Source organism: Vigna unguiculata, chromosome 10, assembly GCF_004118075.2.
Source record: "Vigna unguiculata cultivar IT97K-499-35 chromosome 10, ASM411807v1, whole genome shotgun sequence".
In the NCBI taxonomy this organism is placed as follows: domain Eukaryota; kingdom Viridiplantae; phylum Streptophyta; class Magnoliopsida; order Fabales; family Fabaceae; genus Vigna; species Vigna unguiculata.
Genome location: NC_040288.1, coordinates 37,518,103 through 37,543,009, shown reverse-complemented (window position 1 = coordinate 37,543,009; position 24,907 = coordinate 37,518,103). Strand labels below are relative to the sequence as shown.

The window sequence follows — 24,907 nt, the reverse complement described above, 5'->3', positions numbered from 1 at the left end:
ACTTGATTATTTTTTTATTGAAATTCAGCAATAAAATATACACATTGTATTTATTATAAAAGAATTTATAAAAATTTTGCTCAATTTCTTTTCTATAAAAGTTCAATATGTTTAATTTATTTACTCAAAACTTAAAAAAATATTAATTTAAAGAAAAATGGATCAATATAAATAAAATTAAAATAATTCATTTCTATACTCCTCAATTCCAATAAACTATGTAATCAATATATCATTATGCTCTATAAAATAAATTTTAGTATAAGAAAACATTAAATAACAATATTAAAATAATTAGTAATTATATTCACTATGTTAAATATCATTTTTAAGATGTAAAAAAATATAAATATATATAATTGATTTGTAATTTTGAGTCTAAACGAGTCTTTCTCCTTCTACCTACTATTATTGATTTTAAATTAGTTTTTAATTTTATAATTTGTAAATAGTAATTTATAATTACTAATATAAATGATTAAAAAGAAAAGTAATAATTAACCTTAAACATAAGTATGTATTGATCATAAATCTAATGATCTAGAATTGTAAATTGACATAATAAAAAATTCTAGAATGTCTTATATCAAAATTTACTATTTTTTTAAATTCTTTATGAAAGTTTTGTTGACTTTTATAATAATTGTCACAGATATTACATTAACAATGGTTTTTAATCATAATTTAATGTTTTTAATACTAACAATATAGACATCAATCCTAACAATATATCAACTTAAAACAGTATATGAAACATCTATAGTCAATTTTAAAAAATTTAGAAGATGCATTAAGTGATTGCAATCTTAGGTTAAAAGCCAAGAGGGTTTTTCAAGAGTTCTAAAGAATTTTTAAGGATAAAAAATGAAAGTGACTTAAATTGATAGTCATAGCTCCATATTTATCAATCATTATAATAGTTGAAATGATAAATTTGTGGACGGTTGATAATATTTGGAAATGACTAACCAAGCAACCTTTCGATAATTATAATAATAATAATTATTATTTGTTTCTTTTGGTCTGTTTACATAACAACCACTTCTTTAACTACCATCAAAATTATGCATATAAGAAAACTTAGACTTTGACATATACAATATAATACTCTAATTTAACCACAATTCCATGTATAATACATGAGAATGTGAGGAAAAAAAAAAGGAGACAATAATAGAATTAGTAGGATAAGCCAAGTAGTGAGAAGTATAAGTTGTTGCATGACTCTTGAAATTTAAACTTTGTTAGCATTGTATACAAAAAGTTTTAAAAAAGTGAGAAAAATAATATAATATTCTGTTTTAAATTAATAAATTACTCCATAAATATATTTTAAGATGATTTTAATTACAACTATAGATCGGTAGTATACTTAATCTCATAAAAATATATTAATAAGTTAACATATGTATTATATATATATATATATATATATATATATATATATATATATATATATATTTTGTCACATTTCTATTCTCAATTTTACTCTTTAATAAACAATGTTTTTTAAATTAAAATAATTTTTTTATTAACTTTATCTTTCAAGTAACCATTTTGTTAAATTTAACTTTTTATTCAAGTTAATGTTTTAAATTAAAATAAGTACTTTTAATTAAAAAATTATCTAATAAATAACCAAAAAATATTTCTAATAAAATTTAAAAGGTTATTTAAATTTATTTTTAAAATTAAAAAAGTGAACACACGAGTACGTGTTTTCACTCATATTATATCAACATAATTTATTTTTTGCGTTCACAATTTTTTAATTTTACCCTTTAGTAATTGTATTCTTAAATTTAAATAATTATTATCATATAAAAATATATTTATTAATTTTATCTTTTTGATAACTAATTTTTTAAATTTAAATATTTACTTATAATAAAAAGTTATTTATATAATAAAAACAATTATGTAATTTTTTTATTTTTATAATTATTTTATTTAAATTAAAGTATTTTGTAAACACACTTTAACACTTACCATTTTTTTTCTCGTTTAAACTTTTTCTTCTAATTTTAACTACTTTATAGAGAACATTTTTAGATATATGGTACATCTAGTATCTAAATGGAATTAATCTCACATTCAATGGGTATATTTGTATTTGAGATACCTTTTCAATAGAAAATTGTCCCTTTCTTTCACAGTATTTGACTTTAATTTTTTTCCATTGAATATTGATAAAAAAAAAGTCCTATTTGTTTTATTTTTCTTTCTAGCAATCAATTTGACCTTTTATAAGGTAAGAAATATCATGACATGAAAAATCAAACATAGTGTAATACTTTGAATAATGGTTAAGTAATGATGCAAGTCATATTTTTTTCAAGGACACGCAATTGTCTTGTTTAATTTAATGTAGCAAAGTTTAGTGTGCGAAAAAGATAGAGATTAATTTAACAAATGATAGTGTAATACTATTAAAAAAAATTATATTTCCTAATAATTTTGTTTTGAAATTTTTTCGTAGAAAATACTTACAAATTTTATTGTGAAAAAAAATTGTAAAATATTGTTACCAATTTTTTTGCAAAATATTTTGTATAAAATACTTTTCGCAACAAATTTTGTAAGAAATATTTACAAATTTTATAATTTTGTAAAAAATATTACCTACGAAAAAATTACCTGTCAATTAAAATTTAAAAAAAAAATGGCAGAAAAAAATATTTTTTTTGTAAATTTTTTAACAAATTTACAAAAAAAAAAGCTCATCTAATACAAAAAATTTTTAGTACTGTAATAGACTTAAATCATAACAAACATAAAAGTTGAAAGTGTTAATTAAAACCATTAGCGATCCTATTGTTGAATAAGGTGAAAGCTTCAATAAACAGAAATTAAAGTACAATTGAACTTTTAAATTTTAGAACGAAGATAAAACTTTTCGTAAAAAAAAAACAAAAAGAAAAAGTGTTGACATTAACACATTGGACAAAACAATATTACTATTTGTTTTGCTTTTCCTTTAAGAGAAAAAATAAAATAAACATATACCTGTTGACATTCTTTTTATTTTTCTAAAAACAAGTACGACTTTTAAATAAAATTAGCATTCAACACTGGAATATCCAACGTATATGCAAATACTTCAAATTATTTATTCATCATATGTATATAAATATTAGGTTTGAAAATGATTATAATATATATTATATAAAATGACGTTGACTTTATTAGGGCATTTTACAAGGATAGTGGGGGAGGAAATTGACCTGTACCAGATAGAGAGCAACATGTTAATATAAAATCGAAGCAAAGTGTTTTCAATAAGTACAAATATTTTAAAATTTCTAATTATAATTTTAAGGTTTAAGGTTTAATATGAAAGAAATATCTTTATTTACGTTCAGATTTTACATATGAAAATGTGGATAGTTACTAATTTGTTATTATATACGAAAAAAGTCGTATGTAATGACATTTTATATATGGGTACAAATTCGTATACAAAATTTATATGTAAATTAAAATTATTTATGAATTTTAATCTGTATGTAATTATCTGTAGATAATTTTTACTTTTTTTTAGTGAAAAGTTGCAGGGAACCAAATTATGAAATAATTTATACATTTTTATATCTAATAGTCCACTATTCTCCTTATTGTTTTTCTTTTTTGTTCTTCTTTTCTATTAAAATTGAACTCGTATATTGTATCTCTTCGGTAAATATTATTAAAAGACATATTAGAACCTAAATTGTCAAATTGTATATTCCACTTTTATTTTGCTAAAAAAATTATATTAAAGAGAAAAATATCCTTCACAACCACTCTCGTGATCCTTTAGACAATCCCATATATAATACTGAATATGTTACTATAAAAAGAAGTATTATGGGTTAAGTAAAGAAAAATAAACACGTTGGAAATATTTCTCTCTCAACACTTTTAATAATAAATAAATAATTCTGTTTATACAAACAAAAATTATTTTATACATAAATTAAAAATAATAGTTTAGAAAAAGTATATATATTTTTTTGTTATAAATTAATCGAGGTATACTTAAATTAATTTAATTTTATAAAAAAGACTAATTTTTTAAGTATTTATAACATAAAGTCTATTTCTTCCTCACGTGTGGTCAAAATTCAGAAACTCATTCTGAAGGTCAAATCAAAAGGCTAAAATTACTTTCAATTATTCTAGACATCTTTTTCAAATATAACACTTATTTAGTGTCAATAGTCAATATTCCCATCTGAATACTGTATTTAACAAAACACTCTCACATTAAATAAATAAATAAATAACATCCTTCAATATGTTTTTATATTGAGTGTTTTCTAGAATGGCGTCTACATTTAATATTTACGCTAATTCTAACAAAGAATTAGCCCAACTGAATTTCTTATCTAAGGGCTAACATGGATGCTTTTAAATTTCATTAATGAATAAAAAAAATACGAATATATATTAAATATATTTGATGTTATAATCTGTATATTATTTGACAGAACCATAGACACAAGTCACTATTAAAAAAAAAATTCAATTCATACTTTTTGTTAGTTTTGTTTTGAAAATTTTTTCGTAAAAAATATTTATAAATTTTGTTGTAAAAAAAATTACAAGAAATTACTACCAATTTTCTTGCAAAATATTATGTATAAAACACTTTTCACAATAAATTTTGTAGAAAATATTTGCAAATTTTATAATTTTATAAAAAATATTATCCATAAAAGAATATACCTGCCAATTAAAATTCTTAGACAAAATGATAGAAAAAAATCTTTTCTTACAAATTTTTTAACAAATTTATAATAAAAATTTTATATAATATGAGAATTTTTAAAAGTGAATATATATAAAATAAATTAAAAAAATATGGAAATGAAAAAAATTTAAACAATGAATGTATTTTAGTTTTACATGATAAATTATGGATTTTTTTTGTACATTACGTGAGATTTATTTATTACTACTTAAAGAAATTGAATAAATACTTTTCCAGAACAATAAATATAATCTTTTAATGAACATGGATCTGGATAGTTCTCTGAACAAAAATCCAATTTAAACGTATGAAAAGATGAACTTAAGCTTAATTTATTTTTAAGTTTAATTTATTTTTATAAAACTAGTTTATAAAATAAAGATTCTCTGAATCTATCCAGAATCTCCAACGAGATGTAAGAGAACAATAAGTTGATTTCTACGTCTTTTGTTGTAAGGAAGACCCGAAAAACTATTTTTCACGAATTGAATGGAAACTTTTTCATGGTTTTCATTCCACAGCAACTTTTCTTGAACTTATATCTTATCTTATATCTTATGCATTGACTTTTTATTCCATAAGTAAAAGGAACATTTACTAAAAAAATAAAAAAGTTATTCAGATTATACTCTCAAAAAAAGAGTACATGAGAAATTCTAACACTCAAAATCAACATTATAGATGCAGAGTTAGGTTTAATAGAAGATAGAATTCGATATTTTCTTTTCCAGATTGTGTAGTAAAAGATTAATTTTATGCATGAAAAATTCCAAAAAAAAAAAGAGACAGTAAATACAAATATAAAAGGTTAACATGTAATAACTTTATCTAAGGATTAGTGTATAATTAAGAACATAGGCAAAATCCTTAAAAAAATACATAAATTTATAATTAAGGAAGCTGAAAGATCACATGCACACAAACGAGGATGACCACAATGTTCCAGAAATGTATGTTTCAGACTTTCAAATTAAGTGGGCGCATATGGGACAACATGGTCAGCGTAAGTGTGTTAAAATATTTATTTACAAAATATTTTATTAAAAATACGTGAAGATTAGTTATACAGAAGTGTATTTTTATGCTAGATTTTTTAATGATTGATTCATTTACTAAAAGAGGAATATATTATATAAAAACAATTTGGTAAGCAACATGTGTAAAAAATATTTAGGTCTATCTTCTTTACATTATATAATAAACATGGTAAACTACATTGCCAACTTCAAATTCTTCCAAAACTGAAAATTTGTTTCTTGACATAACAAATTATGAACCTATAATAATATATACAACAACACATTAATGAAAAAAAAAGATATGATGAATCAAATTTAGCCAAACAAAAATATAAAGACACGGATTATTTATATTCCTTGATATGTGTAAAATAAAAGAAAGAAAGTAGTAGTAGTTTAAAACAAATTGAGAGTTTTTTTTTTTTTGTGTTTGTTTTTTATGTGGCATGGATGAGTTCTTATTTTTCTATAAGGCTTTTTCTTTCTACAACCTCAGAGTTTCTAAATGCAGCTCCATAATTTTTCAATATGTTTTATAAAAGTAACTTTTGAATCACCTATTCTAGAAATCTTTTGGAATAAGTTTTCTGAAATTTTCAGAAATTTTTTCTTGAATATAATTTTCAGAACAAAACTCCCGGAACAAACTTGTATGAAATGCATTTCAGAATAAATTTTCTAAAATTTGTGTAATACTTTCTAGAAATTAGTTTTTTGAGACGAGAAACAGAAAATGTATTTCGGAATGAACCTTTTAAAACGATTTTTTTTTTTGTTTTTTTTTTTCCGAAACAAGCTCTCTTTTCTTCTTAGAAGCGATGATAATGTGCAGTGAGAAAAGATATTTTAATCTTCTTTCGTTAGTGAGACGTGCAATTAGTAATAATGGGGTGGTGGAAGAAAATGTTTGTTCTCTGTAACTTTGGGCTAAAACTTGTGGAAAGCCCACTAGAGAGAACTTGGGCAACTCTCTAGTGAGCCCACTTCCTTCTCTTTGCGCCACAACGTGAAGGACAGCTAACACAGGACAGAATGAACTGAGTAACACCAACGCTGTTTTCTTTCTCTCTTTCGTTCATTCGAATTTGTTCTGTTCCTTGCAATTGAATTTGAGAAGCATCATCCATTTTTTCTTTCTGGGCACCTCCGAATACCCCTGCATCGCCCTGAAAGTGGTTCAGTTGGAACAACAAAAACGATGTCGGCTCGATTGATGAAGAAGGTTCTGAACGAGCAACACCACCTTCAGCAACACGTGAGCGAAGAAGAGGAAGAAGAAGAGAACGATTCTGAGCCCATCACTCGTTCCTCCATCAACCCTTTTGACCTCCTTAACGACCAAGATTCTGAACCCGAAAACCAGGTTTTTAAAAAACCTCACCTTTTTCATTTCGATTCAAACTTTGATTTTGTCAAGCATTACCCTGTTTACCCTTTTGAGTTTTTCATGTCGTTCCTATCTTTTTGTTGCTATCATGCACCACGAAATTGGATTAGCTGGGTTTTGTAAATCTACCTTTGTATTTGCGAATAGGTCAGAAACAAACAACTATGGAATCTGAACTTAGGTTGAAGATATAATTATCGTTATTCTTTTTTGTTAATTAAATGTCTCAACATTTAGTATAATAGAATGGTGTAGGCCCCAAGTTGATTAAATGCCTCACTAGTTGGATGTGAGGAGCTTCTACATGGGAGGAGTCCAATTCATTTTACGCTTTCCTATTTTCTTCTCTTATAAGTGATTATAGAAACTTAGAATCGCATGAAATATTGCTTTTTTTACAAGAAAAATATAGTATTAATTTTTTACAAGAAGAATTAATTGGATGCTGAACCTCAAATTTATTCTTGGATTCTTTTTTGTTCAAACGAAGGTAAAGATTAAGGAGTATGCTTCTTAGTTGTTACATGATGTTGCTGTTTTGGCTGCAGGGAAATGAGTTGGCATCCTCCCATGAAACAATGGCGAGTTATGATGAGAAAGAGGAGTCATCATCTTCATTGAAACCTACTGCTGAGGTTTCCACATCAAATCCAAAATCGAAGAAAAAGAAAAAGAAGAAAACCAAGGATAATGCTGCTGCAGCAAATAAAACGGCAGATGATAAAGAATTGGACTTGATTCTAGAAGATTTATCTCTGAATGTCAACTCATCGGCTGAGCAACCTGTTTCTGCCAAAGACAAAATTAAATCTGTTAAACAGCAAGCAACCTCCGTATTGAAAGTGGATCCTAAGTATTTGAATGCTGAAAATGAGCTGAGAAGAATATTCGGATCCAAGGTTATGAAATCATTTGAGAGCAGTAATCAAGCGAGCAGTTCTAGGCAGATGCGAGGGGTGAGGGGGCGTGTACATTATAATCTTAGAAAGAGCGTTCTTGTCACTCCATCAGACAATTGGCTCCGCTGTGATGACTCTTTGTCCATGGAGTTTTTGGAGATGAAAAATGGATATAACTACTTCAGGTAAGGAACTAAGGATCATTCTTGTTCATTCAATTGATAAAATTTTCTGCTTCGTTTTGTATATAATAAACATACAACGAACTCTGGAGTCTGGACAAATACAAGTTTCCAATTAAGAATAACCTTGAGTGGAATAAAAGTTCCTAATGGGTGAGTTATGAAAAATAGTAATAGAGAGGAGGGGAAATTTATCAATAGCATAGGAACTTACGTACTTTTGCCTGGTTATTGATTTCTTTCATTACCTACAGTCTCTCTCTTCCTCTTCATATTGTTGATGGTTTTTCTTTTCATAAGGAGGGCATGCATGATTGAGTCCTCTACTGTGGGCTTTTGTTATTATTCATTTTCATTGTAAATGACCTCTGGGTTGACTTAGTGGATTATTTGTGAAGTTAAGAGTTTAATATGCCTTTTGTACTTGGCATTTAATTTCGTATTTTTTACGATGTAGATATGTACACTCGCCATCTTACTCCCAATCTCAGAGAGCATTTGAAGCTGCCAAAGCAATTAATGACATAAATGGCATAGCAAGCATATTACAGCACCGTCCTTATCATATCGATTCCCTTCTAACAATGGCAGAATATTTTGCAGTGCTGGGTGAACAGCCTATGTCTGCAGATGCTATTGCCAGGTGTCTGTATGCCCTTGAATGTGCATGGCATCCCATGTTCAATCCACTGCAGGGAAGTTGCCAGTTGAAGTTCAAGCATGATACAAACAAACCTATATTCACAGCTCTTTTCACTCACATGAAAAATTTGGACAGGCGTGGCTGTCATAGATCTGCCTTAGAGGTCTGCAAATTGTTGCTTTCCCTGGATTCTGATGATCCCATGGGGGCTATTTTCTGCATCGACTACTTTGCTTTAAGGGCTGAGGAGTATGCATGGCTGGAGAAGTTTTCTGAAGAATATAAAAGTGATAACTCCATTTGGTTGTTTCCGAACTTCTCTTATTCCCTTGCCATTTGTCGGTTTTACCTTGAGTGTGAGGCCTGCAAAGATGACAATATGAATGATGAAAAGTCTTCTTCATCTGATCTTATGAAACAAGCATTGATGCTTCATCCTTCAGTCATAAAGAAGCTAGTCGCAAAAGTACCATTGAAAGATCGCACATGGACAGATATTCTCAAGCATGCCTTTTTCCGGTCAGATCAAACAGGAATTCCATCTGTAGATCACTTGATTAATATATATGTTGAGAGAAATTATCTTATATGGAGGCTTCCTGATCTGCAAAAACTTCTTAGTGGTGCCGCAAAAACAGTGATTGAAACACTAGAAAGTAATAAAAGTGAAGTTAAGGATTGGGCTTGTGTCAGAAAAGAAGCATTTTCGTCTGAGAAAAATGAGTAAGAAATTATGTTTACTTTTTTGTTGTTTTAGCTTGATTTTGCATGTTCACTTTGTTGTCATATCTGTTTGAAGTAAATTTTTATCTTGACCTGAAAAAGCCTCAAATATTTGAGGGCCCACTTAGTGTTGTTTCTAATTTTTAGTTTAAAATTTTTTCAAAAACTAAAACTGCTTCTATTCCGCTCTCCCTTGCTCCCCTCCCAAAAATAAACTCCACTTTGAAAGTTTCTCACCATGTTAAGATTAATGTAAGGTTGTGTGGTATTGTCTTCAAGACTTAAAAAACTTATTTCAACTTAGAATGAGCATTTGTTAGTTGAGCAATTGAAATTATGATTGAGAACTCTGCAATGAGCTGATAACTTGAAACTGAAAGTTGTTGCATGAAGTATTCAACACAGAGTAAAAAAGTTATGCATACTCATGTCATGTAGTTATGAAGGAGGGATAATCAAGGAGTAAGGAAGTAGCAATATGAATCTTATTCATTTTGAAGCAATTCATTGGCTTGTTTGTAATATGGCAGCACTCTTCTACCATCTATGTGGTCATCTGATGGTCATCTTGATGTGGCAACACTCTTTTAACATATATGTATAATATGTGGTCATAATCATGGTTGGTTTATTATATTAGGTATGGACATTTGCTGGTATCTGATTTCTCTGATTCACTTTCATCAATTCCTCGAGAAAATCTTCAACAATTCATGGGTGTTCCAAGGATGATGGAGGATGGTATGCAGGATGAAAACCAATTTGCTAATCTGCCTGGTAATGGCCATGCTCCTCGTGGTGTTGCAAATAGGAATGCATTAGCCGTCTTGTTTGAGTCAATGCTACCGTGGGTTACTTACGAAGACAGAGAGGATGGTGAACCTGATGATAACCAGCATGATGACCACATGCAAGACCATCAATGATTCTGGAGAGGCAACCGACATTCCTTCTGCCCTAATGTCATGTTTGGTTGGTTCCTTCTGCCCTAATGTCATGTTTGGTTCGAGTGTTGAACTAAATGGAGGCAACTGACATCCCTTCTCTGCTCTAATGGCATGTTTGGTTGGAGTGTTAAATGATGAGATGACTTTCTTGTACAGAGAGACGCTGAGGGAGCTTGCGACGCTGAGGGAGCTTGATGTCTTTTCATTGTCAACCATGTGGAATTCTATATGCATAAAAATAACATATAATTTTGTGGTGTCGAATGTTAGGATATCGATATAAAATGTTATACCATTTTCATATGATTTACTTTCAAAATTTTGTCACTGCTTGATAATGTAATGATCACACATGAGATTAAAAACATGATATGGACAACTTGAGGTCAAATCTTTATTACAACGTTGTAGTTGGAAAGTAGTTTTGAATGGGTTAGTTTTTTGCGCTCCCAATTCTTCTCGTTCGAAGGGAAATAGATTTGTTTTGAGAGTATTTGGATGTGGAAATTGAATGTTATGATCTAGATTTTCTGCAACATAACAATGTATCTAATATTGAGTTAAAGTCACAATTATTTGAATTTGGAATGAATTACATCCTAATGTAATAAAGTATACACATCATAGATCCGATAATGATACAGAATAACTCCTCCATACATAATATTGTGGAAACAATGATGATACAAAGATTATACACTATCATTGACACGATTTCATGATTTTTTAAAGTTGGTTTACCTTACTTTGGGTGAAACTATATGCCAGAAGCAGAGTACAATTTGTAACTGCAATGCCACAAATAATGGTAGAAGAATAAGCTAACAAGAAATTAAGACCTTACAATGTGCTTGATTATAAAAAGTAGAATACAATATTGTAGACCCTATGATGCCTATAATTATTTCTCAATGCAAACTTTTTACAGACTAAATAGAGAAAAGCCATTTAACACGCCGGCCTAGGCATGCCGAGGAGGAATAAGAAATGCTTTCCTGACCCTAAGGTAGGTGGAACATACTTTGTTATAAGTTCCTCCAGCTCAAGCATGCAGAGCTGCGTCACATTCTTTTCCTTTTCCCTTCTTTCTTAGCAGATTGAGTGGATCAGTGTCAGGTTAGCCTTCAAACACAATATAAGAGAAGTGGGGGACCGAGTATGGGATTGAATTAGTATGATAAAGTTATCATGTGAGTGAATTTTAACATATCATTAAGGTCACAACTATATGCAGCTAACATCATTACAACACTCCAAAGCATTATTGTCAATATCACTTAATTTATGGATTTTTGGATTCTCTTATTGTCTGTCTTGTAAGTTGTGACCATCTGTCCACGCTCATCTACTTTTCTGCTTTCTTCCCCAACTTGTCATCATGCTCAACCTTCTTACCATGAAGTTTTTCACCTTAGTTTTTTCACTTTTTGGTGCTGGTTTGAGTTTAAAATGAATGAGATTACTACAAATAAAAAACAATACTCAACTTGCATGGTTTAACTTTTCTTCATCATGTTTGTTACTTAAGAAAACAAGAAGTACATAATATTGTTTGACATATTCAGCATTGTTTTCACTTACCATATAAGTAAATGCACCCTACACAATCAAGAAAATGCGTCGCTGTCACAGTGCTTCAACTAGAGCAAACACGAGTTAGTTTACACTAAATTTAAGCTTGTCTTGCTAACAGAAATAAATAGACACATCAAACGTGAATACCTATTGGATTTTACTCCTCGAGGTACTGAAGACATCACTATCACTAGTTAAGAATAAAAAACATATACATGTATAATATAATATATTATCAAAACGTTTAATCAAACAAACATGTAATTGAACCACCCTAGTAAATAGGGCTCATGGAATCGGCTAATCATTGTGTGGGAATAATGGATCATATATAAGTAGGCGAACATGACTTTGTGCGGGAGCCACAAGCAGAAAGCAAGTTGTGCTACTGTTTTGGTATTGAGATGGCATTAAGAATAAGTAAGAATTAGTTTTCATATGTTACATTGTGTTGCACACAAACTTAGGATGGAAAAAAATAAAGTTATTAATCAAAATGAGAAATAAAAAAAATAGCATATTGTATTGTAATATTATATGACACTTACATTAAATATCTCTTCCAAACGACCTTCTCACGAACTTATCTGCAAACCAATAATTCGACTCTTTGTTTAAGAAGTTCAATATAATTTTACTACAACAAGCATAATGTATGTTATTTAATATAAATTAGTGAGATTTACAGAAGTATTTGTCCTAATTCCTCTATAAAAGAGGAAGCTATAAACACATACATTCAATACAACATAGGATCAAATCAAATTGATTCAGAGGGCCAGACAACAATATGTCAAGTTGCCGCAATTTGAAGAATGCTGTGATAGCATTTTTGGTTCCACTTCCCTCCATCTTTTTCTACCTCTCATTCCTCAACCACTACGACCCACCAAATTCTTCGTCACCTTGGTCAAGTTTGTGGTCATGGTGCTATTACCACCCTCTTCTATTAGCCAACACTCTCTTCTTCCTCAACGTCAATGTTCTGTTCTGGGTCATAGGCCTAATCCAGTCCAGCCACTGGGTACACTCAAAGCCCCCAATTGTTTTTCCTTCTTCATTCACCCACTTCCACATTTCCTTCCAAATTGACGTCTTTTGATGTTGATGGTGCAGATGATTGACCCCTATTGGACTGTGATACCAGTGATGCTTGTTCACTACTATGCCACTCACCCTTTGGCTAATTATGATTTGTGGAGGTCGAAGATCGTGGTTTTATTGACTTGGGTGTGGAGCGTGAGGCTCACTCATAACTATTTCAGGAGAGAAGGGTGGCAATGGGGTGCCAGGGAAGACTGGCGTTTCACTGAGATGAGTGAACAGTACGGAAAGCAATGGTGGTGGATTTCATTCTTTGCAGTCTATGTTTCTCAACAGGTAAACTTTTTTCATTGGTCTCCTTTTAGTCATTGGTCTCGAAATGAAGTTTAGATGAAGGAACAGATTCATGGACACTCACATGCTAGGGTACACCAAGTGAGAAAACTGTACGGTATGGATGATATTATGTGACAGGCAGAAAAAGATAGAGAAAAATACGAGTGACAATGTGGTGTTTTCACTATTAAGGTGTCTACGGAAAACTTAAATGAACCTAATGAGATTTCTTGAACTTTATGTAAATGGGACGATCTCAATCCTGATCTGACTTGACATTTTGGAGCTGACAGTAGGAACCTGAACCAATTTTGATGTTGCCTTGTAATTCGAGACGATTTATTGCATTGTGCAATAAGGGAAGATAATAGAGTTCATTCATTATATAAGCATTGTGTTAGGTTTACATAGGGATTTCATTGGAGAGATATAAATATCAATGAGACTTAAGCTTAATCACATAAAACATTGATAACACTCTCAATCCAAAATCTTAAGATAATGAGTTTATGGGTCTTTATCCTTATATAGTGTTTTACTTCCTCATTTCTAGCCAATGTAGGACTTAGACTCACACTTCTTAATACATTGTTCTCTAAAGTATATAATAGAAATTTGTTGACTGCCAGTGGATGTAAGGTACATGACCACGTTAATTCTGTATTTTTTCTTGTACGGTTTCATTGTTGAATGATGTATATTCTGTAATAGAACAACTTGAACCTGTTTGTTACGTGTTTGGTTTGTTTGTTTTTCTGAATGAATTGAGTGTTTTTTTCATTTTGGTATGTGATTCTTGTCTATGCAGATGTTTTTGATTGCATTGTCCCTTCCCTTGTATGCGGTCCATACTGTCAATCAGCCATTGAGCATGTGGGACTTGGCGGCTACTGCTGTCTGTTTATGTGGCATTGTGATAGCATACTTTTCTGATACACAGCTCTATGAGTTTATGAATCGAAACAACAAGCTGAAGGAGGTTGGTAAACCTGTGGTTCCTGTTCTTGACAGTGGCTTGTGGTATTACTGCCGGCATCCGAATTACTTTGGTGAGCAGCTGTGGTGGTGGGGGCTGGCTGTGTTTTCATGGAATCTGGGACTTGGGTGGACATTTATTGGAGCTTTGGTTAATACTATGTGTTTGGCTTATGTGACTAAGCTTGTGGAGGACCGAATGTTGAAAAAGGAAAGTAGAGCAAAAGCATTTAGGCTATATCAAAAGACAACTTCTGTGTGGATACCTTGGTTCAAGTCCTCTCCTTCAGGAGTTAAAAATAAGAATGCTTGATCTTTTCTTGGTGCAGTGATTATGGTTGGTTTATCATTTTGCATCGTTCTTATTTATTTAATGAAATCAGAATTTGTACGTCTTTTATATATGTATTTTGATGTAATGTTGTATAAAATCTTAATGCATCCGCTACATTTGGAGTTGTACTCCTTGAATCTGGCTTTTCAGCTTCAAAATGTCTGATGGTGTATTTGGCTGTGCAATATACATTCACTAGCCCTTTTATCTAGGCTTCTTTCTGTTCACGAGAAAGCCTGGAGCCCTAAAGAAATATTTTACTGTTATTGGTTGGACGACAATTGAACCATAACTGGTGTTTTTAACCAGTTCGATTACTTGTGTTGTCTAATTTTGAAAATATTGCTATTTCAGATCATGATTTCATATTATAAAATGTGCCATCAATTTAGATGCTCTGTCATGGTTGCAAATTGATACCTAATGAATGTCTATTTCCCTAACCCTCAAACATTGCCATGAATCGTGAGTGCCCCCAAAAATACAGAAGTCAAAGAAGTAGAATATACCACCATGTAGGGTGGGAAAGAGCTATATCCATCTAAATTTTCTTGCATGGAGAGCTTTGACGTGTGTGTTAGCCATTTACTTTAGACCTTTGAACAGAATGCATATGCCAAAGGTTTTGGTTTGAGATTCTGAACCATGTAAAGAAAAATGTTTGCTCAGGTTGGTGCCTATTAGCATATTCCATAATGTAGAGGACATATAATATTTTCAGTGAAACAAGAGTCACCAAAATTACATTTTGACTCAAGAATGTAGTGAGTTCAGGGATGTTTTGCAGGTATAGAGCAAATGCTATTGTCCAAAAAAACAAATAAGCCCAACTACTAAGGGTGTTTGGATATCTACTATAAGGGTGTGTCTGGATATACACTAGAATGATGATGAATAGAAAATTATTCTTTCCAATAAGTAATGTGAGTGTTAGATTGAATTGAAAGTGGGTGATGGAGCTCGAATTCAAATACATATTAGGTGTGTCCTACACTCGCTATACACTGCAGCAGATTTCTTAAACATCAAGCAACCACTACTGAGAATCAAAGGATTGAAAGGATCACATATAGGTTTGGTATTACCTCCATGCAAGGATGAAAACTGAACATTGGAAGACACACTTTCTTCCCAAAATTTTGTCATCTCTTTATTATTGCTATTACTGATTAGGGCATTAAAGTCTTGTAGGTATCTTGCTACCAACATTCATTTGGGACCGCAGAGGAGGACTTCCATACCATTGTGAATTTGAAGCAGAGGTTATTGTAGAAGAAAGTTGTTGGAAATTTCCACGTTGTCTATCTCCTTCATTCTTGAAGTGTTTCTTTTATATATGTGTGTGTATATATATATGTTGAACAACTTTGATTAATGTTAATTAAGATCAAATATGACAAAAGTAGTTTTCATTGTATTTAAAATTACAATTCTACTTCGTACATTTCTTAGCAGTCTCAGCACTTCAATTTGCCATTATAGGCTGGTAACTGCAAGCAACATAAGGAGAATCACATCTCTTCATTCATATTTGTTCTGACACACTCTTGTAGACACACTCTTGACATTTATGTAGACACACTCTTGGACATCCTTTCTTCAACACGCTTTAATTTTTTGATGAATTAAGTACAGACATTAAAAAATAAATTGTGTTGGAAATTTTGTATCGGTAACATTTCTCTATCCCAAATGTGAAGAACAGTTTAGTAGTGAAACGTTTACCTTCTGTTTTTCCTCCTTTATGGTATGTCTTAAAGTAACGAAATACCAGTAACAAAGTCTTGGTCTTCGACATCCTTTTTTTCTACATGCTTTATCATTTGGCGAACGAGCTGCAGAAATTAGAAAATTGTGAGTCAAAGTGTGCTTTGGAAAAATTGTATTGTTAACATTTTTCTATCCAATACCAAAAGAAAAGTTAAATAAGCCAGTGTGGAATGTGGAACTATAGTGATCTTATTCCATCATGGGCATGTTGCATGCTTCTGAAATTTTTGATGCACATGTAGAAAGTTCCCTCCATTTTCCACTATTATGGTGTCTCCAAAGGAACAGAACTTCCCCCTAAGGTTAATGCTTTTGTTTTTTCCCCTTACTGATTAGGATGCTAATGAGTGATGTGTTAATGAAGATGACTTAACAGAGGATGATGTGTCACAGACTGAACAGTGACACCACTGGTAAGGGAAAAAACAATGAGATATCCCAAATTCCTTCCATGTGAGGAAAATCAACTGCTATTATCCAGACAGGACTATTAACTTTTTTAATTTTTAAAAGCAGCATATAAGCTAAAGGGAAATCCAGTAGAAATTAGGTAAGGTTCTTAAGTGAGATTCTCTTTACACACATATTCTTATTTTAATTCAAACTTTATTATGATCAAAATTCACAAGTATTATAATCAAAATTATTGTATAATTTGAGCTACATGTAAAGATCAACTTTGAAACTGTTTGATTCCGAATCAGGGTTGAACAGTGAAAGAATCCTGACCATAACTACGAGCATTGAGCATTGGTTGTCATTTTTGTACTTACGTCCAGAAGACACGCTATAGATGCATACTTGTGAAGGGAAGTGGTATTATTAAATGAATAAAATAAGATTAAACTGACCAGGCCAAGAGACAAAACATAAACCAGTGGATGAGAAAGAATGAAGGAAAGTTTTGCGAAAGATCCTTGTGTGATGGACAATTTACATACTAGTGGTGCTATTTTTCAATTAAAGTTAATATTTTATTAGATAATTGTAACCTTCATTCTGGAATCTGAATTCAATAACAGTTATCCATTATAATTGGAAAATACAATATGGTTCTATATTGGGGTTTTCTATAATTTTTGTTTTCCTTTAGTGACCACTTGTATATTCAGACAAAACAAAACCAGAGGAGGAAATAATAGTAAAATCCAGATCCTTAATTTTGTTTATCATTTGTTTGCATGTGAGACATTGTGAGTTGAGATCCCTTTCTGTAAAGTTTCACAGATAATAATTGCCACGAGTGTTCAATGGAGACAGTAGCATAGGTTGACACATTCAATGCTCTCTTAAATACATAGTAAATGCCATATGCCACACAGTCTAGTTTTCCACGCATATTAAATTTGTTTTTTACTGTCTTGGTTTGAGTAGCTACATAATTAGGTGAGTCTTAAATATGCAGATAACCTTTGAATTAAATTCAAAGAAAAAATCTTTGCATTAAAATTAATTAAGACATTAATTAGTACCAAAACAAATCAAGACATTTACCATAATTCTAGTTCTTTCTTTTATTGTTAAACCTTTTGTTTATATAAAAGTGGAATGTTTTTTATTTGTTTCCTTTTTTTTCTCTAGAAGCGACTAATTCTTGACCAGCCACCTCCAGAAAAGTGAATTTCATTAGTTTATAGTATTTTTTTCTAGTTCTGTCTCCAAGTAAATTTCCCATAGTTAAAAAAATCATACGAAATTCCATGAGATTATAAAATGATCATGCACTACACATTTTCTGATGGAGGAAACAGAATCATGTCATGAGTCTGCATTTGTGCCTGAGAATATCCTTTGGCAGTTGCCAGTTGGCCCATAATTACTTTGGTTGGTTCAATCTATCTAACTAAGCTTATCATCAACCTGACACTCAGACAAGGACATCCCCTAAAAATTTTTGGTGTTCCAAGTTCACACAAACACATTCTGATGTTACTGTTCATTTCACCTTGTCTTCTTCCTATATCAAAAACCAAAGCCATGAAAAATATTTAATTACCAAAGAAAAAACAGATAAGGACCTTACTTTACTTTCCAAAGTGGCCAAGCTCAAGCCTTATATATCTTCTTGCTACTTCAACCCCACAAGGATTACTGGTACAAGTTGAGTTTTTTTTGTTTTTTTTTTTGTGTTTAGCTCCCAAATTCCCAAAGTCAGTGATGATTTCTGGTAAAAGAAATGGGTTTGGCACCAAGGGGAGAACGGGTTTAGATTTCATGGTTTTGGTGTCAACAGTGTTGTGCCTTTGTTTGACTGGTATAAGTGTCTCAGCTACAACACAAGCAGAAGCCCCATCACCTCAACCGAGCCAAAAGCTAAGGTTTAGCCAAAATGGAGAATTCAAGATATTGCAGGTGGCAGATATGCACTATGCAAATGGCAAAACCACACCTTGCTTGGATGTGCTCCCTTCTCAGAATTTTTCTTGCTCTGACCTCAATACTACAGTCTTTATTAACAGAATGATCAAAGCTGAGAAGCCTAATCTTATTGTTTTCACCGGTAACTAGTCTTGGTTTTAGTTATCGTTTCATTTGATTTCTAATTGTTTGATTTTTTGGCTTCTTAGTTTTAAGAAAATTACCTTTTTCCCTTCATCCCTTCGAGTGGAATGTTTCTTTTTGTAGAATCTTGTTTTGGTAGCTTGTAGTTTCTTTTTTACTTTGGTTAATGATACACGATATAAGTTTTCTTGGTTAATGATAGATGATATAACCTATGGAGAATGTTTGTTGTGGTGTGACAGGAGACAATATCTTTGGGTTTGATTGCACGGATTCAGCTAAATCAATGGAGGCTGCATTTGCTCCTGCAATTGCATCAAACATTCCTTGGGTAGCTATTTTGGGCAACCATGACCAAGAAGGAACCCTCTCTAGGGAAGGGGTGATGAAGCATATTGTTGGGATGAAAAACACCTTATCTAAATTCAATCCTCCAGAAGCACATATCATTGATGGTTTTGGGAACTATAACTTGGAGGTTGGAGGAGTTGAAGGCTCTGATTTTGAAAATAAATCAGTGCTCAACCTATACTTTCTTGATAGTGGAGATTATTCCAAAGTTTCTACAATTTTTGGTTATGATTGGATCAAGCCCTCCCAGCAACTTTGGTTCCAACGAACATCTGCAAAGCTTAAGGTTCTGTCTTCATTTCCTATTCCATAAAAAAAGTTACAAACCCACCACTTTTTCAACATTTCCAATAGAAACCTTTGAAAGCAGGAAAAAATTTGAAACTATGACATATTTCTCATGTGGAAGGAAATTTCTGTGGATTCTCATTAAACATGTGGCTTATTGTTCAGTTTTCATTGCTAATATCTTATTTTTTTGTTATCCTGCAGAAAGCATATATAAGTGGACCTATGCCTCAGAAAGATGCTGCTCCTGGTCTTACATATTTCCACATCCCTCTGCCAGAATATGCTAGTTTTGACTCATCAAACATGACTGGTGTGAAACTGGAAAATGGCATTAGCTCAGCATCTGTGAACTCTGGCTTCTTCACAACTTTGGTTTCAGCAGGAGATGTGAAAGCAGTTTTCACTGGCCATGATCACCTCAATGACTTCTGTGGAAATCTTATGAATATACAACTTTGTTATGCTGGGGGATTTGGATACCATGCTTATGGAAAGGCAGGGTGGTCTAGGAGAGCAAGAGTGGTGGTAGCTAGCTTGGAGAAAACAGAGAAAGGAAGTTGGGGAGATGTTAAGTCTATTAAAACATGGAAACGCCTTGATGATCAGCATCTTACTGGAATTGATGGTGAGGTACTTTGGAGCAAGAACTCTCAGTGGTAAGATATCCTGTGATACTTATAAGACTACTCTTGTTCTGCATGCAATTTATCATAAGATTTGTCTGAGAGATGCTTGTTGGTCCCAAAGAAAATGAAAAATTAGGAAACAATTGCGCATAGAAAGAAATGTTAAAACTAGATGTCATAATTGAACACTTTATCATAGGAAATGTTAGAAATGTTGCTATTTCATTCTCAGATTTTCTCATCATCTTTCTATACTTGTTTACTTCTTTCTTTTGTTTTGAACTCACAAAGGCCACACATTACACTTCTCTTATTTTTTTTTCTTTTCACTTCATTTAGTGACAATTCACAGACAGTTCCATTGCACTGGCCCATGCTTCAGCTCCTTGGATGGGTTTCCATCATTTTGGCTTGGTAGGAGGAGTCCCTCAAGGAGCTGCTGTGTTTGAGTGTTCTATTAACCTAATGAGGAAATTCATCACTGTACTTCTGCAATAAAGATACCAAGTTTCTACCACTTACTAATGAATATTTCAGCAATGGCATTGCATTTGAAATAGTTATGGACTAGAATTACATAGGTAAATTAGGAAGATGTATAGAGCTATGTGTTATCAAGTATTCTACTTTGCTTGTATGGAAAAGAAAAGTTCCAATAAGAAAAGTAAATTAGATGGTGTCGTAATCGTTAGAAAAAGGGAGTCAGAAAAATTATAGACGAAACAGCGAAGAAAGTTTAGGAGTCAATAATTTATCTATAATATCATTACTCACGTTACATAATTTCTTTGTTTTCTAATTTTATTTCATGTTATCTACTTGGATTCATCTCATCGTATTTTTGTTTTCATTGCAGATGCCCAAAGATAACAACCAAACGGAGGTGCTTGAGAATTTGAAAATTATGCAGACAGATATTGATTTCCACGAGGCTATTTTGTGTTGAGTTCCATACGATAAATCTTGTTCAGGGAAATTTGATACTCTTTATTATACATGTCTTGTGATTTTATACTGTAATAGAAGTTAGCTTGCTAAGAGTAAAATAGGAGTTAAAGGTTCATAGACAAGGAAGTAGAATTACAACTATCCATACTCCATACCAACTTGAAGGATCATGTCATTAATTTCAAGTTTTTTTATGTGACCTTGAACCAGAAAATTTTTGTTGTTATTTTTGTCTAAGGATACAAGAAACGCAATATCATAAGAAAATTCCCTTAAATTAGTGCGGGTTGCTTCAAAATTTGTGTTCTAATTTACTTTCTTCTTATAAACGCTTCACCTTAGGAATTGTTAACAGGCATTGCGTGATATTAAAAGTGGTTCTCGGGGAGAGAAAAGTTCAATGGTTTTATATTTGGTAAATTTATTGTGAAGATTTCATGATTATAAGATAAAAATGAAATTATATGCTTACTTTTTACATATTTTTCGGTCCGTTTTCTCTGAATCGATTAAGAGCATTGAATTTTAGGAAACGTGAATGAAGATTAAGTAGGCTTTCAGGACCATCTAATATCCCCTGTGCGAGTTATCATCACATAGTGTTGCAGTCCTATCATGCATGCAAAAATTGTGATTACTTCCTGAATTTACACTGAATGCATCTAAACTTAAATAGGTATTTGTACATTGAATCATCAATCTGTGCATGATAATAGAAGTAGCCATTTTACAAGCTTTCACCCACATAAATTCTCCTCCTTAAACACATTTAAGCCTTACAACTTAGTTAAACAGATTTGCCAATGTTCCTCCATGGCTTGCAATCACAGAGTTGTTCCAACCCTTCTCACTTGGGAGTGAAAGCCTGCAGCAGTAACAGATAAAGTCAGCAGAAACAACAATGAATGAACAAAACTTACATAGTATATTATTCTCGAATCAGAATTTTATTTTGACAATCCAGGTAACTAAGACTTCCATGAAATGTCAACAGATTAGAGAAATAAAACTCTGATTTTTATAGGGAAAATCACCACCAAAAAAAATTAGTCAAAATATTAGGCAAGACCCAGTTGTAAAATGAACTTACAGCAAAAATAGTAGCATGGCCTGGATCTGCAAGGTGAGCAAAGAGGTTGTCAATAGGACCAGTGCCAGTGTATATGTGCTGGAACCATGCACCCATCACAGCCAACATGGCCAACCTCCCATTCTTGATCTCCTTTGTTCTCAACTCCTTGATCTTCTCGGGAGAGCCACTTCCCCAGCCCAGTGGATCAAACCAAAGCCCACCTGGGTACCCAACATCAGTTCCTGTGAGCTTGTTGTTGGGAAAGATGGGGTCAGTGTTGACACAGCCTGGTTTGATGATGTCAGCCCATCTTCTACCCTCAGCCCACCCAATGAAAAAGAGCTCAACTATGAACAGTGTGGTGGTGTCTGTGAAGTACTCCAACTCTCCAGCAGTGTACCATGAAGGGGTGTTAAGGATACCAATCTTTGTGAGGAATTCTGGGATGAAAATTCCAGCAGCACCCAACATGGCCCATCTGCAGTGCACAAGCTCTGCCTGAACATTCCATCTCAAGCTCTCAGGATCAGATCCTGCCAATCACAACATACTTTTGTTGTCATTCACTTGAATTCTGGGAGAGATAAAGTGACTTGGTAGTTAAATAGAAGAAAGAGAAAAGAAAGGTCATAGGTTCAAATCTTCTACTAAAAATTTAGAGAAACATAAGGTTAAAATGTTAGTTTGGTGGGTTTAGAATGGAGGATAGAAGAGGTTCTAAGAGTGTTAAAGTGAAGGTGAAATAGATTTTGAGTTCAACTCTCTTGTTAACAGAAACTAACAACTAACATTTGTGATAAAAAAACTCACTTTGAATTTGAATTCTCAAGAAAGAATAGTGTGATGTTATTGCTTCATCTTATTCAGTGACAGAATATTTAGAAAGTGATGATTGCTTACCAAGACCGAGAGGATCAAAACCAAAATCTCCAGGCAAACTGCCATCTAGCCATGGAGGAGGGGTGCTTCCTGGGAACCACAGAGGCCTATCAGGGTCAGCAACTGCACACACTGTAGTGCTGGATCGTGCTCCAACCGGTGCTGTGAAACTGTTCATCTTCAGTTTCCTTCCACTGAGAAAAGAAGCTTTTGCGGTTCCCAACAGTGATCCATTTTTTGAACTGCATGCAGTTATCAGTGAATGATCAAGCTAAGGATCACGTTATTATATGCATGAATCGAATCACAGGTTCGCAAAGTTTCATCATTTTTAGTTACAGGACAATGCATGAAACATTTGACGTAGCGTTTGTATTACATGTAATAATATGCATGGGCACGTGGGAAGTATGAACTTGCCTTGGGGTGGAGATTGCAACAGCTGCAATGGCAGAGGAAGCACAGGAGGAAGCCATGGCAGGCTTTGGCCAAGAGAGATGAAGTGTGAGTTGCTGTGTTGTGGTGATTAAATGACGAGAGGGAAGAGAATGGAATTTTGTTAAATGTATGTTCTTATCTCAAAGGATAGGAGTGTGAATCAGAAATTAGATGGTGAGTTGCCACGTAGCATGCAGAATCTCATAGGATAGGTTTTCTTTGCAAAAATCAGAATCTGGTGGTTCACATTTGTCACACGGAGAAACCATGTTTTTGTGGCATACATTGCCACTGCCACAAGACAGATTCTTCCATGTTGACTGTGTCTCTACTCCACACAACACCAATGACCATTTGTGTGGGAATCATTGACCTTAGGTAGATATAAATTAAATGATATATGTAAAGAAGATTGATATAATAATATTTTAAAATCAGGTTAAGATTTGTGAAAAATTGAAAAATAATGGTTAAAATTATATTTTTAGTTTTTGAATGTTGATATGGAATAAAAATTTATCTTTTCTAAATTTGATATATTTTGTTCTTCAAATTAAAAAAAGGAATGAATATAATCTTTAATCCAATAAATATTGAAGTGGAGATATGTCAAAAGATGTAACCAAGTTAAATGCAAATAATGCAAATATGAATCATATTTGACAGAAAAAAAAAGTAGAAAATTAACTCGTAATTAGATTAAAGGGATTATACTATATTCATTATTTTTTCTGAAGTTTAGAGATACAAATATATTAAAGTTTCAAGTCTCTTACAAAAATAAATTTCAATTCGATTCAAAGATCAAATACTAAAAATATTCTTAACTCTTAAAAAGATTGAGATGTAAAAATAATTTAAAAGAAATCTTAAATAGTTTCTTTGTAAATAAATTACTCTAATTTAGTTCTGAATAATTTGTATATAAATATTATAATATTATTTCTGAAATTATTTTTAAACTAATTTTATTTAAAAGGATTTTTAATAAGATTAAATTTATATTTTACATCCAACCTTATATAAATTTTGTTTTAAAATTATAATTTTAAGCTTATTTTAAATATATTTATTTCAATTATATTTGAAATTTATATTTCAAAAAATTTATAATTCAAATAATTTTATATATAGCAATTTAAAATATAAATTAAAATGAAGAAACAATATTAAAATATGATGGAATAAATTTATTTGAAATATAATTTTTAAATAAATTTAAATTTATAATTTT

The 24,907-nt window shown here is 31.7% G+C and overlaps 4 protein-coding genes across 5 annotated transcripts; 3 read left to right on the top strand and 1 right to left on the bottom strand.

Annotated features, from left to right (window-relative positions):
• Positions 1-6,763: 6,763 nt before the first annotated feature.
• LOC114166935 (transcription factor 25) lies at positions 6,764-10,953 on the top strand. The gene is made up of 4 exons (XM_028051821.1): positions 6,764-7,114; positions 7,687-8,222; positions 8,677-9,585; positions 10,226-10,953. The coding sequence occupies exons 1-4, from the start codon at positions 6,950-6,952 to the stop codon at positions 10,509-10,511; spliced, it is 1,896 nt and encodes a 631-aa protein (XP_027907622.1). The 5' UTR covers positions 6,764-6,949; the 3' UTR covers positions 10,512-10,953.
• Positions 10,954-12,834: 1,881 nt separating this feature from the next.
• On the top strand, positions 12,835-15,113 carry LOC114166107 (uncharacterized protein C594.04c-like). Its single transcript, XM_028050767.1, has 3 exons — positions 12,835-13,131; positions 13,224-13,487; positions 14,296-15,113. Exons 1-3 carry the CDS (start codon positions 12,898-12,900, stop codon positions 14,773-14,775), a joined length of 978 nt encoding a protein of 325 aa, XP_027906568.1. The 5' UTR covers positions 12,835-12,897; the 3' UTR covers positions 14,776-15,113.
• A 3,217-nt stretch (positions 15,114-18,330) lies between these two features.
• LOC114166791 (probable inactive purple acid phosphatase 29) lies at positions 18,331-21,582 on the top strand. 2 transcript variants are annotated; one of them, XM_028051623.1, is made up of 5 exons: positions 18,331-19,066; positions 19,311-19,705; positions 19,912-20,366; positions 20,676-20,917; positions 21,193-21,582. In XM_028051623.1, exons 1-4 carry the CDS (start codon positions 18,724-18,726, stop codon positions 20,752-20,754), a joined length of 1,272 nt encoding a protein of 423 aa, XP_027907424.1. In that variant the 5' UTR covers positions 18,331-18,723; the 3' UTR covers positions 20,755-20,917; positions 21,193-21,582. The 2 variants fall into 2 exon arrangements, with proteins under 2 accessions (XP_027907424.1, XP_027907426.1); XM_028051625.1 differs by lacking the exon at positions 20,676-20,917 and having other exon boundaries at positions 18,338-19,066; positions 21,193-21,498.
• Positions 21,583-21,881: 299 nt separating this feature from the next.
• On the bottom strand, positions 21,882-23,868 carry LOC114166792 (chlorophyll a-b binding protein 7, chloroplastic-like). Its single transcript, XM_028051626.1, has 4 exons — positions 23,656-23,868; positions 23,257-23,477; positions 22,375-22,889; positions 21,882-22,149 (listed from the first exon to the last, which is right to left on the bottom strand). The coding sequence occupies exons 1-4, from the start codon at positions 23,709-23,711 to the stop codon at positions 22,132-22,134; spliced, it is 810 nt and encodes a 269-aa protein (XP_027907427.1). The 5' UTR covers positions 23,712-23,868; the 3' UTR covers positions 21,882-22,131.
• Positions 23,869-24,907: the final 1,039 nt, after the last annotated feature.